The following is a 14,295-nucleotide window of genomic DNA, read 5'->3' on the forward strand; positions in this document are numbered from 1 at the left end:
AGAGTATCATTTTATTTTATATTATGTAACAAGAAAAATAAATAAAAAAACGTAATAAGTGTAATAATGTATACATAAAATTTTAAAATGATTTATAAAAGATAAGAAATTGTCTATTTTTTTTTTTTTTTTTTGTTAAAAATTACAACTTTAATTGAATTATTAAGAAAAAAAAAAAATAATAATTTTATTACAAAAGATTAACTAATAGTTATGTATGAGTCAAGATCACTTTAATTTATATGTAAATATATGAATTTTTTCTTTTTTTTATATTAATATCCTAATATATTAAATAAAAGGTCGTATAAATAAATGTATTTAGAATAAATCAACATATAACTTATAAAGAACGTTTAAATATTATATTTTTTGAGGTTAATTATTATTTAAAAGTTCTTTTTATTATAAAAAAAATAAGAATAAAAAAAGAAATTTCAAGAAATTCAAAAGAAATAAAAAAAGATATATAAAATTCCCATATTCTATAAATTCTTATATTATTTTTCTGTGTTATGAATTATATACATTTATTAGAAATTTTAATTTCGAAAAAATATATATATATATGTAGAAATAATATTTAATTTTCCAAATTTTAATGAAAACAATATTATATTAAAAATAATTTGTAGAATATTTTATTTTATAATTTTCCTTAAAAGAGAGAAATGATTAAGTAATTATTCTAGAACATACTAGGAAAAAAAACTAAAACTAAAATTTTTTTTTTCTCTATCGATTTTTCTTTACTAATATATATTATGTTTCTAAGTAATATATATATCCATTTATTAGATTATATGTATTGAACGAATAATTGATACTTCTTTTATTTAATTTAATTTTATTTTTATATTATTGTTACTCAATGCTTAAGGGTGCAGTAATTGAATTTTTAAATGAATATTAAAATATTTTATTTATAAGGATTATTTATTAATAAGATATAACACCACACTTGTTTATATATATATATATATATATATATATATATTTATTTATTTATTTATTTTTATTTAAATTAAAAGAAAAATTTATAGAAAAATAATAAATAAGATCACTATAATTACTTAATATAGGAAATAAATTCAAGATTTAAATTATTAAAGTAATGAATAAAATTTACACTTTTAAATTGGAATGCAATTTAAAAAAAATGTGTAAGATAAGAATGATGCTTTAATTAATTAAATTTGTTCGTATAATACATATATATACATAATTTTATTAAAAATGCTATATTTTAACAGTTCTATTTTAAATAAAAAGATGAAATATATAGCATCTAATTTACTTTTAATAAAAAGGGTATTAGCCATTATGAATTTTATAATATAATATTTAAAACACTAATGGAACAAAAAAAAAAATTATTTTTAAATTACAGAAATTCTTTTAAAGTTAAATATTAAAATTATTAAAAATACAAATGACAAAAATGAAAATTTTACGTAAAAAAAAAAAAAAGACAAAAAAATAATATGTAGACTATACTTTTTAATGTTATTTAAGGAAAAGGAATAACAAAATAAAAGTATATATGTGTATATATATATATACATAAAAATTATTATAAAACTTAATATGCAATAAATGATAATTAATGAAAATTAATAAAAATATTTCTTAGTATTTACAAAATTTAATTCTTTAAAAATTATAAGATTAAAAATTCGAATATTTCTTTTAAAAAAATAAAAAATTAAAATGCAAAAACCCAAAGTTTTGTATTCTAATTCTTTTTACAGTATTTTCTAAGTGTTGTATTCTTAAACAATGATATACTATATAATATTAATAAATGATACCTTTTATTTTTTCGTGATATTCATTTTATTTTCCTTTTTTAGAATTTTTATTTTTGTTAATAAAAAAATTCTCAGTTATGTTAAAAAGTATGTTCATTAAACTATTCCAAACTTATTCCATTAATGTGAATTTTTTCTGATAAGTTATTTTTTCCATTTTTTTCAGAACTGGACGATGCAAAATCAGTTGTTTCATAATCTATCTTTTCGCAAGGATAATTATATTTATGTAAATCTCTATTATTAAAAGTGGGTACAATATACATAAAAAATAAAGGAATTAAATTTGTAAGGGAACAAATAATTATCATTAATGATAAGTTTTTAAAATTAGTTGACGTTATTCCTAGTATATATGTTAATACTGAAGAAAAAAAAGAACTTATAATCAATGCTAAATTATTTGCTGATAGTAAAAGGGAATAAATAGTTGATTCCAGTCCTTCCGGTATTATACGTGAACACAATACTAATAATGGCATAGTTTGAAATTCTCCAATAAATTCTATTAAAATTGTATCTGTTATAATAAATACACTATTTGGGATATAAAAAAAATTGTTTAATTTATTTACAACTATTAATGGTAATAAACAAAATGGTGTTATTATAATTGTAGAATAAAATAATAACTTTCCTATATCCATTTTACTAAAAAAAAACATATATGATAATATAGAAATTAAACTAGCTATTGATCGAAACATATCCATTTTACCTAGTAATTGTACACCAAATTTTAATTCATTAGTCATAAAAAAAAAAAGTGTGTTTCCACATGATGGTGTTGACATCATTATAAATATAAATATAATAATATTTTTAATATGAGGAATTTTTAATATATCATAAATACATTTTACTTGCTCTTTCATACATGTTTTTTTGCAATTTTTTTTTTCTATTATAAAAAATGAGGAAACAAAAACGCATATAGGCAAAAATGATCCAATTATAAATATATGCTGCTTAATCATAAAAGATAATAAATATCCAGATAAGTATGACATTGCTGCAAAACTAAATTTTCTAAAAGCAAAAAAAGCTGAAACATTTTTGGCTGAGTTATTAAAAGATCCCTTTCTACTTGATTCAACTACTTGAGCTTCTCCTATAACATTACAAAGGGAGCTTCCAAAAAAAAATATTATTAACAGACCAATAGTTAATCCTATATTTGTGTGATTTATTAGTCCAAGGCTTACTAAAGATATAATACATGAAAGAGATCCTAATAATAAATAATATTTTCTTCTGTAACCAAATATAGGATAACTATCTGACAATATCGCCCATAGAAGTTTAATTGACCATGGGATTTTTATTAAACTCATTACTATATTTAAAGATGCTTAAAAAAAAAAAAATTATATATATATATATGTTCATGGGTTATCAAAATATATTTAATAGCTATTCACTCCGTATACTATAATTAATTTTTATTTTTATGTATATTAATATGTATTTATTTTTTTAAAAAAGTTCGTTTTACCAGGATCCAATTTATAGTTATCTTTAAATAAAAACATAATTGAAAAGTTACATAACACTTCTACTCCTTGTAGCATAGCTATATGAAACAAGCACATACATAATATATTGAAGTAAATATATAAATTCATATATTTTTACAAACCTATAAGACTAGAAGAAATTTTATTAAAAACTGAATTTATATTAAGGTATTCTTGATTATCTATTTTCTTTTCAATTAAATGACTATTTTCATTATAAGAACTATAAGATGCAACTAAAGAAAATAAATTAATTTTTTTTTTTGTTTTTAAGTTAAAATATACATATATATATGATAGATTTTTATGAACGAAACGTTATAAATTATTTTTGACTACATATATTTCACATATACAAGTAGAAATGTTTACATATATTTTTATATATTTACATATATATAAAGGAAGTAATTAAAATTTAAAAAAAAAAAGAGGCATTTTATATTTATGAAAAACACTATGAAATTTAAAGAAATATATTAATTAAAATCATTTTCTTTTCTATATTTATACTTTATTATTAAAATTAAGTATAGTAGCATTATTTATAGAATTATTTTATGATATAAATAAAAAAATATATATATTTATCTAAAAGAAAAAAATATTTTTTTCTTGTAAGCATACTTGTTTCAGAGCTGAAAATTTCATAGCTGTCTTTTTTATTCAAAAAATTGTAGTCTTGTTGTTCCATTTTATTAATACAATTAAAAAAAAAATAAAGTAACTTAAAAAAAAGAATAATATTTATATTCTAAAATCTGCTTTTTATTTTAAAACAGGATGTAAGGAAATAAAAATATACACAAGTCTTTAAAACTAAAAATAGTTTTCAAATATAATTAGAATATCAAAATACAACGGGACGAATTAAAATAATGAAAAGGAAAGATATTTATAAAACATTTTGAAAAGAAAAAAAAAAAAAAAAGAATTAACAGGAAATAAGAAATTATATTTTTATTTACACACAATAAGTAACATAAAAAATTCATATGAAATGATGAAAAAAAAAAAAATACTAAAAAACTTATTATTCTTAAACTTCAAAATTTTAATACATAATTAAAAAGAAAATATATCAATATTCATAGTAAAAAATAAACACGAAATTATAAAGAAAATCAAATATATTTTCGTAAGCATATATTTTATGTATAATAATAAATATATATATAAAAGAAAAAAAAATACATTTTCATATGTTATTTTTGTTAATTCAGTTAGTAATAAGACAATGATGCTAATTTAAAGCTTATTTTATTTTTGCATAAAAAAAAAAAAAAATGGAAACCTAATGTTTGAACCTACTTAATTAAAGAAAGAAAAAAAAAAATAAAAGATAAAACGATTATTTTAAAAAAAAATGGTAAAAATAGAACAAAAAAGAAAAAAAAAAAATAATAAAAGTAAAATAGAATAGAATAAAATAAAATGAAATAAAATAAAAATAATTAAAAAACAGGGAAATAACATAGAATAAAATGAAAAAATTTAGACAAAAAATAATATATACGAAGCAAATGAAAAATATAAAAAAATGTATGAAAAATAAAATAAAATAATAATAAAACTTGAAAAAATAAACATTACAAAATAAAAAAAAATATTAAGGAAGTTTAATCATTTTTAGTTGCTAATTTACACAATTTTTCTTAAAAATTAAATATAAAAAATATATATATATGCAATGCAGAAATAAATTATTAAAATTTTTTGGAATTATCTAAATTTACTTTTTATTATTTAGAAAATTGTTGTATAACTAAAAAAAAAATAAAATAAAATAATTACTTCGTAAGAAAAACACCTATTATAATAAATATATTTTTTCACTCTTTTTTTTTTTTTAATTTTTCTGTAGTCCATTATATTAAAAAAAGAAATTTAATTTTTATATGCAAAAAGTAGAAAAAAAAAAAATATATAATTCAATGATATGAAAAGAAATATAAAAAAAGTGAAGTGTTTTAAGTTCCTTTACACTTTTTAGGATTCCAATAATGATATTAAGCATAAATGAAAAAAGATTTTGTTATTTTATTTTATTTTTTTGAGGGGGTTTATATAGACACATGTAATTTTCTCTCAATGTTAAATATATCAAAATACTTAATAATTTTTACACTAATAAAATTATTACATATACTGTAATAATTATAGATGTTCAAGTAAATAATAATTCATATTATTAAAAAAATGCTTTTTATGAATAGGTAATTTACATAAACCTTTAAAAATAGTTACTATTATTACTATATTAATTGATAAAATAAGTTAATATACTAATGAAAGATATTATTTTTTTACTAATAGATAAAAAATTTACCACTTAATTCTATGATTTTTCTTAAGAAAGTTTAAAATTATTGCTTAAAAATAAGAAGTTTAAAATTTGTCTAATATTTCAATATAAAATTTCTTACATTTTTTTACTATATGCGTATAAATGCACTTAAGAATTAAGAAAAAAAAAAATGATTTAATATATTTTTTTAATTTTTCTTAAATTATATATTTTTGAGGTCGTAGTTTATAGAAATTTTATCTAAGAAGTTATTTAAGAAAACGTCATATGTTTTCTTATAGTCTTTTTTTTTTTTTTTTAGTATATGTAATGAAATATATTTTATATATAATTATCAATTACATTTTGTTTCTTTTTTTTTTTTTTTTTTTGCAAAAACAAAAGTGTAATTAAAATAATTTTTTATAACTTAAAGTATATATTGTTTATTACATTTTTTTTTTTTAAAAATAATATTTACCTAACGTTATGAGAATAAATTTTGACTAAAGTTTGTATAAAAAAAAAATATGAAAATAAATAAGACTACAGAGAAAAAAAGTGAAGAGATATATAAAGATAATAAAGTAGAAAACGAAATAGATAAAAAAGAAAATAAAAATAGTTACAATAATAATAAAATTATAAATTATAATGATATAAATAATGAAGGTATAAACTATGAGTATACAAATGAAAAAAATAGTAATTATATAGAAAATACAAAAGATTATTTGATAAATAATAAATGTATGCACAATGAAAATAAAAATTATAGTGAAAATATGAAACAAAGAAACTCTTTATTTGACTCTCTTGATCAATCTAAACCACTGATAGTTTATGATAACTTGGAAGAAAGTTTAAGAGAAAATGATAAAAACTACTCTAATGAAAATAAAAGAATTATAAATGAAAAATGGGAATATATAAATGAAGAAAAAAAAGATACAAATGCAGAAAAAAATTTGAATATTATATTAGATGATCCAATAAATTATTCAGAGGATAAAATGATGATGAATAATAATAGTATTTCATATTACGAACAAACATTGCAAGAAGAAAATGAAGTAAGTGATATTTCAACTGATGAAATTCTAAGTGATTTAGACACGGAAAGTGAAGAAGAAAGCATAGTCGAAGAAATAAGAGAAAATAATGAAAGTATTTACGGAAATTTCAATAATGATAAAATATGTATATTATCTTCAGATATTAAGAGAAAAGAAAAATTATTAGAAGAAGAAAATAAGAGTATATGGAATTTAAAGAATAGATTTTCTAAAATTGAAAAATTTATTAAGATAAGAAAAAAAAAAATAAAATGCATGAAAACAAGTATTGATGAAAAAACTGAGATGGAAATAGAGGAGGCGGAAATATGTAAGAATACTGAAATTAAGAATAATTTTTTAAAAAAAGAAAATAAGAAGTTAAAACTAGAGAGAGAAAAAAATAATGAAAAAATAATTAAAACTCAAAATGATTTAGCAAAATGTGAAACTGATATAGAAGAAATAAAAAAAAAGTTAATATATAAAGAAAAAGAATTAAATGAATGGATTCAAAGAATTAATAAAATACAAGAAGAGGAATATGAAATAGAAAAATTTCAATTGTCAAAAGATAAAGAAATAGGAAAATTATCTCTTAATCTTGAGAAATTAAATGAACAAAAATTAGAATGTGAAAAAAATTTAAATATCTTTAAAACAAAAAATATGAAATTAAATATTGAGTTAAAAGCTTTAACTAGTGAAATACAAGAAACGGAAAAAGAAAAAAATGATTTATTTCAAAAATGGAGATGTATACTGGATTCTATAAATAGCAGAGATCAAACAATATTTAAATTTGAGGAAGATTTCAGAAAATATTTAAATAAAGAACAAAAATTTAAAGAGAAATCTGAAAAAATATATTCAAATATAAATGTACAAAAAAGTAAAAACAATGAATTAAATGATAAAATAAAAGTATCTCAGTTAAATTTAAATAAATTAAGGAAGGAAATTTCTGAAGTAAACTGTATTTCAAATAAAATATCTATCGAAAGGGATAACCTAAACAAAGATTATGAGTGTGAAAAATATAACTTTAAAGAAAAGTACGAAGAAAAAAAAAATTTAGAAGTTTATCTAACTGAATTGCAAAAGAATTATGAGAGACTTCTAATAAATCGTGATGAATCAAAGAAAGAGTTCGCTAAGGAAGAGTTAAAGAATACTGAAAAAAGTGAATTAATGAAATCAAGTGAAAACATATTAAACGAATTGCAAAATAAATTAAATAATTTAATTTCGGAAATAAAATCACTGGATGAAGAAAAATTTCGCTTATCAGAGGCTTTGCAAAAAAGCAAAAATGATTATTCAATATTAGAATCGGATGTTTTTGGTACACAGATAAAAATTAAACAAATTAAAAATAATATAAAAAAGATTGAACAAGAACTAGAAAGACAAAAAGAAATTTTATATAAATTTGATTTCCAAACACAAGTTTTAACAAAGAAACTCAATGTTGTATCAGGAATAAGTACTTTTGAAAAAAAAAAAGAAAATCAAAAAAAAATTAGCACATTAGAAAAAGAATTATCACAGCATGAAGATATCTTTAATACACTGAATAATGAAATTAAAAGCATTAACGTAGAATTAAAGAATATAAAAATTTATCAGAATAACTTAAAAGAAGAAAAAATTAATATTCTAAATTTATCTGAAAAATTAAAATTAGAAATTAAATCTTTAGAAAACACTCTAAATAATGAAAATAAAGAAAAAGAAAACATTATGTTAATTGAATTAAATTTAAAAATAGAACTAGATAAGCTAAAAGCAATGTTTTCTAAGCATTTAGATAATTTGAATCATTTAAAAGAAAAAAAAAAAGAAAGTTTTAAAAATGCCAAATTAAATGATCAAGACATTAATGCTAATATTGAATCTTTAAAAATAATTATTAAGAATATTAATGAAGAAATACATAAGTTAAATATGCAATTATTTGATAAAAAAAATAAATGCAATCATTTAGAATCAAAATTAAGTAGTATAATTTCAGTGAATAGAAAAGAGGAAGATGATAACATTAACGATGAAAATCATAATAAGTACATTTATTATAAAATTAAAATGGAAGAAGATACAATAAAACTAAAAGAAGAAATAAAAAAAATAGATAATCAAATATACAAAGAGACAGAGGAAACAAATAATTTCCAGAAAACATTAAATGATATTTTAAAAACAAATAAAATTTTCAACGAAAACATAAAATGCATAGATCCTCAATATAAATCACTTTTAAAAAAAAAAAATAAATTAAATAAAAAATTGAATGAAATAAATGAAGAAATAGAAATTATAGAAAAAAATATTAGTGATTACAATATGAAAATTAAGAGTGTAGAAAATGAATTAATCTCTATACAATTAAAGAGTGAAAATATAGAAGAAAACTTAAAAAATTTAAAGGAGAATACCAAGAAAATGGAAAATACATTAAATGAGTTATATACTAAAATTGAAAGAGCTTCTAATCAATTGAGAAATGCTATAAATATTAAGGAGAAATCATTAAAATCAAGCAGCAAAAATGAAAATATATGTGAAATAGATAATAATCTTACTGAGAAGGTTTCTCCGGAAAAAAAAATTTTTAAATATATTCAAATGGAATCACTAAAAGAAAAATTATCCTTTCTTTTTGATTGTTTTAAAGATGAAGAAAATAATACATTTATGAAGGAAATATATAGTGTTATAAAAACAATTGAATAAATGCTTAAGTAAATATAATCTTCATTGCTTCTGAACAACAAAATACAATAGTTTGATAAAAAATAAATATTTTTATATTTTACTATATATATTTATTTATGATATAATGTTTTAAAAAAAAAAAAAGATGTATATTTATAAATTTTTCTATTTTTTACTATTAACAGGGAACTATTAAGATATAATTTCTTTTTTTTCTTCTTTTATACATACCAATAAAAATAAGCGTGTATCTCCGAATTAGTTTTTTCGTGCTCTAAAATCATGTATAAATTTTATCTATTCTCTAAAAATTAAATCATTTTAAAGCTTTTTATGACTATATTAAAATACAAATGATAATTCATTATTGATTAAATTTTATTATTTTTCATATATATATATTATTATTAAATTTTTTGTTTAAAAAAAAAAAAAAAAAAATTAAATTAATAACAAAATAGTGCACATTATAATAAATAAAGAGATATATATTAAATTAAATTTATGCTCTGTAATATGTATTTATATATATCCATATATATATAATTAATAAAAAAAAGACAAAAATACGCAAAACAAAAAAAAGTAGATAAAACAAAAAAAAAGTCAAAAAAAAAAAAGAAAATTTAAATTAATAGATTAAATGAAATAGAAAAAAAAAAATAAAAGAAATAATATATTAGAAAACATTATATATAAGGTTCCACTCTTTTTATTTGGGTCTTGAAAAGTTAGATCTACATCTCCAGACAAGGAGTGTAAGTCTACATTATTATTTATTATATCATCTGTCTTTTCTCCATTTGGATCACGTACTACAGCAATTAAAGGAGCGTTGCTACTAGAACTATGTTTATTAGATGCTGAACTTCTATCATTTTTATTTTGCAAATTTTGTACTTGTATTGCTGATAAATGCGTCTTTGAATTTTTAATTGTTTTTTTACTTTGTTCGATTTCTCTTAATTCTTCTAGTTTTATTTTTTCATAAACTAAGTTGTATTTACTAGCAAACTTATTAACTAGATCTTCTTCTTCTGATACATCTTTTATATCAGCACTATCAACTAATTCATCATTAACTAATTTTTTTTTGCAGTATGTTCTGGCATCTCTTTCTGGGGATGGTGTCATTAATATAAAAGATTGAATTACAGACAAAATTACTGCTTGAGGTTTTATTAATAAACGAACTAGCATAGTATTGTCATTCAAATCAAGAAATGAGTTTTCTATAAGTTTCTTAATCCCTTCTTCATCTATATTATTAGTTGGTTCATTATTTTCAAATTTAACAATATTTGTATCTTTTATTAAATCTTTTATTAGGTCTACAATATTTTTTGATTTAAGTGAACTTATAGAATATAAGGGATTGTTTAATACATTACCTTGAGGTTTTGTATTGTTAATATTTTTTGGTGCATGTTTTGATTCCTGCGATTTTGTAATTACTACGCTATTATTTGTATTTGATTTTTCATTATTATTTATACCCGGATTTTCTATCTGATTCATGTTTTGATTTTCGGATTGATTAGTATTGGAATTTTTAGATTGATTTGTATTTATATTTGTATTTGTGTTTGAATTTGTATTTGTATTTTGATTTGAATTTGGGTCTGTATTTGTATTGTCATTAGGCTCTGAATTAATTTCTTGTATCTCTTTAAATTGGGAAAATGAACTGTTATTGTTTGAATGATGATGTTTGTAACTACTTAAATTATGAAGAACGTCTTCATTATTTAAGACCTCAGTTTTAGATTGCTCATTTATTCTTGTTAATATATGTTGAGTTCTATAATTAGTTAATTGTTCATGTATAATGATTAATCTTTCAATCATTCCACCTTTTTCCAATAATTTAGTTGCAAAATATGGGAAATAATAATAATATTCGGAAAATGCATAAAATGCTTCATTTAAAATATCTTCATTATTAATTTTTAAAATTCCAAAATTTTCAAATTCTAAACTATTTGATACCAAGTTTGATTTAGTACCGTTTCTTAATTCACAAAAAATCCCTGCAATTAAATGCTCTCTTTTTTTTAAAACATCAATAATTTTTCTAGACCACAACTTTTCTGTCAAATCTACAACAGAAGCTCTTAAATCGTTAAACAATTGAATAGATGATTTATAAATTTCCTTTAAATCATTATCGACACATTTTAATAAAACATTATAATGTTTTAATATAGTGCTAAAAGTATTTTCTGATTCATTTTTTTCAATGAAAGATTTCAATAATATGTTACTAAAAGCTATTTTAGAATGGCATAATTTTCTATATGTAAATTTATGTATTAATGCCTCATATTTACTACTAGAACACGGAAATATTAAATCCTTTTGGTCTTTCTCATGTATACAAATGTTTGTAAATTTTTGTTCTGTACATATATTATCATCATTCAATCTACTTTGTAGTGCTTCCATTATTGAAGTAAATAAATCTTTTTCATTCAATAATTTTTCAATCATTTCCTCGGCCATCTTCTGGATTTCGCACGCATCTTCATTATTGGGGGTATTTTTTTGATTTGTATTTTGGTTATCTTGGATATAGTTTTGATCATTATTTTGGTCAGCTGTTAAAGCTTGAGAATTATATGTATTTCTTATTAAAGCTCTTATAGCATCAAATAATGTGATTATTAGCACACAAAAAAAAAATATATTATATTTCATCGTTTATCTCATATATAATACTTTATTAAATATAATTAAAAAAAAAAAAATAAAATATAATAAAAATGGAACACAATAACTTAAAATAAGGATCCTTCTTAATACAGATGTTCTGATATGTGTTTTATTTATATACTTTTATTATATGAAGAGAATTATATCTTTGGATTACTCTTCTGTTTTTAAGAAATAAAAATTTTAAAATACCAATATTTTCAATTGTTAATTTTTATTGCTCAATTTTAAAATATTTTCTTCAGTTAATTAAAAATGAGAATTGAAATTTTTTTTTTTTATTAATAAAGATACCAAATATCTGACAAAAATTAAAAAAAGCATAACAAAGATGTATTCTGTAGTAATATAAATATTTTAAATCAAATACATTAGAAGTTCAAAAGCAAGGCATTATTTTGAATCTTAAAAATCAAGATCATACAAAAAATTTAAAAAAATGTTTATTAATTTTTAATTTAATTATAGAGAGAAAATTTAAAAATAATATTCATCTTTTATTAACTTAATGAACTTTTTCCACACAAATGTAAAATGAAAGTAAAAAATATGTTCAAAGATAAAACAAGATAAAAAAAAATGACTAAAAAAAAATTAAATACAACCAGGAAAAAAAAAAAAAATAAAAAAAAAAAAAAGATATAAATATATATATACGTATATATAAATGGAAAATTTTGGCTATTTTCTACGTGAAATTAAAAAAAAAAAAAAATAGATTTTTTCTGACATGTCATATATTTTGCAATCATGTATTAATAAAGAGTTCTTCAAAAAATACATAAAAAAAAAGCAAAAATATATATCAGAAAAACAAATTTCTTAAAAAAAATTATTAAATTTCAAAAAAGAAAAAAAATAATTTTTTTTAAGGATAAAGGACATTTTTCTTTAACACAGCATGGAAGTAAACAAATGAATACAACTTATCAACATTATACTTTAAAAAAATTTCATTTAATTTGTATAATAATGAAATTTCTTAACATATGAGATATAACAAAATTTTACAATTTTTAAAATTTAATAATTTTTATATTTCCTTTTTTTTTTAATTTATAAAAATTGTTTCTCTTTTTTTCTAAATGAGTTGTAATGAAAACATGCAAGTGATTCCATGGTTCATCAGGTTTAATTGTTGCGTGTGTTATATAAGAAAGGGATCAATGTTATTTTTTTTAATTAAGAACATTTAAAATATTTCAAAATATTATTATTATTTTTTTACAATAAAATTTATGCAGTTCATATTAAAATTAAATAAATGAGATAATATAAATATAAAAATTTGAAATTTTGTCCTTAAAATTTATATAAATCCAAACTATTTAAGAAGCGTGCATGCATCGAGCTACTTAAAAAAAAAAAAAAAAGGAAATATTAATTGTAAATATCATATAAATCAAGATTGCTTTTGATAATATTCTCTTAATTTTAAAATTATTTAAATTATATATAAGTTATCTGTGTAAATATATTTTCTTTTTTACAAAATTTAATTAAATGTAAATAAGCTAATGGAACATTTTAATAGCAAACATTTTAAACTATTCTATAAAATAAAAGGAAACGTATTATATTCATATTTTAAGAAGTGCTTTTTTTATTAATATGTATAAAAATTTCATTTAAAGATAAATATATATTTCATAATTTTTTTTAGTATATTTTTAAAAAAATGAATAATGATATTTTATGAATTCAGGTGTATGTTGTGAAACGTACACCAGAAAGAAACTTTTATTTTTTTTTGTATGTATCATTAGGTATAAGGATGTATACACTTTAATGGAAATCCTAGTTTGCTATTTGATAAAAGATAAATGAAAAGAATCTATATGAAAAAATTAAAAAAAATTTAATAATAAAAAAAACGAAACTAAGTAATTTTAATGAAGCTCTAATCTAAGAAAACTTCAAATGTACTTGATTTTTTTTACAAATCATTCTTGAATATTATATATATATATATGGTGATATTAATTTAATATGAAAATCTAAAAATTTGAAAAATTAAAATTTTCCTTTTTATATATCAAAAAAGAAAAAAGAAAAAGCAAAAACTTTTACGAAGAAGAGCTTTTGTAAAATGATTTTCAAGGCAATGAGAGATTTATATTATCATAAATTCATAATTTTTTTTTAAAATAATAAATATGTCTACTAATTTATTAAAAATAAATATTCTTTACAATAAA

At 18.6% G+C, this 14,295-nt stretch overlaps 3 protein-coding genes across 3 annotated transcripts; 1 reads left to right on the top strand and 2 right to left on the bottom strand.

Annotated features, from left to right (window-relative positions):
* Positions 1-1,912: 1,912 nt before the first annotated feature.
* Positions 1,913-4,022, bottom strand: FT1 (folate transporter 1, putative; the record flags this gene model as incomplete). The annotated part of the gene is made up of 4 exons (XM_028678631.1): positions 1,913-3,162; positions 3,307-3,384; positions 3,451-3,564; positions 3,956-4,022. The coding sequence occupies 4 exons, from the start codon at positions 4,020-4,022 to the stop codon at positions 1,913-1,915; spliced, it is 1,509 nt and encodes a 502-aa protein (XP_028535758.1).
* Positions 4,023-6,145: 2,123 nt separating this feature from the next.
* PRELSG_1311100 (conserved Plasmodium protein, unknown function) lies at positions 6,146-9,403 on the top strand (the record flags this gene model as incomplete). Its single annotated transcript, XM_028678632.1, has 1 exon — positions 6,146-9,403. The coding sequence occupies one exon, from the start codon at positions 6,146-6,148 to the stop codon at positions 9,401-9,403; it is 3,258 nt and encodes a 1,085-aa protein (XP_028535759.1).
* A 621-nt stretch (positions 9,404-10,024) lies between these two features.
* Positions 10,025-12,082, bottom strand: GAMA (GPI-anchored micronemal antigen, putative; the record flags this gene model as incomplete). Its single annotated transcript, XM_028678633.1, has 1 exon — positions 10,025-12,082. One exon carries the CDS (start codon positions 12,080-12,082, stop codon positions 10,025-10,027), a length of 2,058 nt encoding a protein of 685 aa, XP_028535760.1.
* Positions 12,083-14,295: the final 2,213 nt, after the last annotated feature.

Source organism: Plasmodium relictum (genome assembly GCF_900005765.1).
Source record: "Plasmodium relictum strain SGS1 genome assembly, chromosome: 13".
Lineage (NCBI taxonomy): Eukaryota > Apicomplexa > Aconoidasida > Haemosporida > Plasmodiidae > Plasmodium > Plasmodium relictum.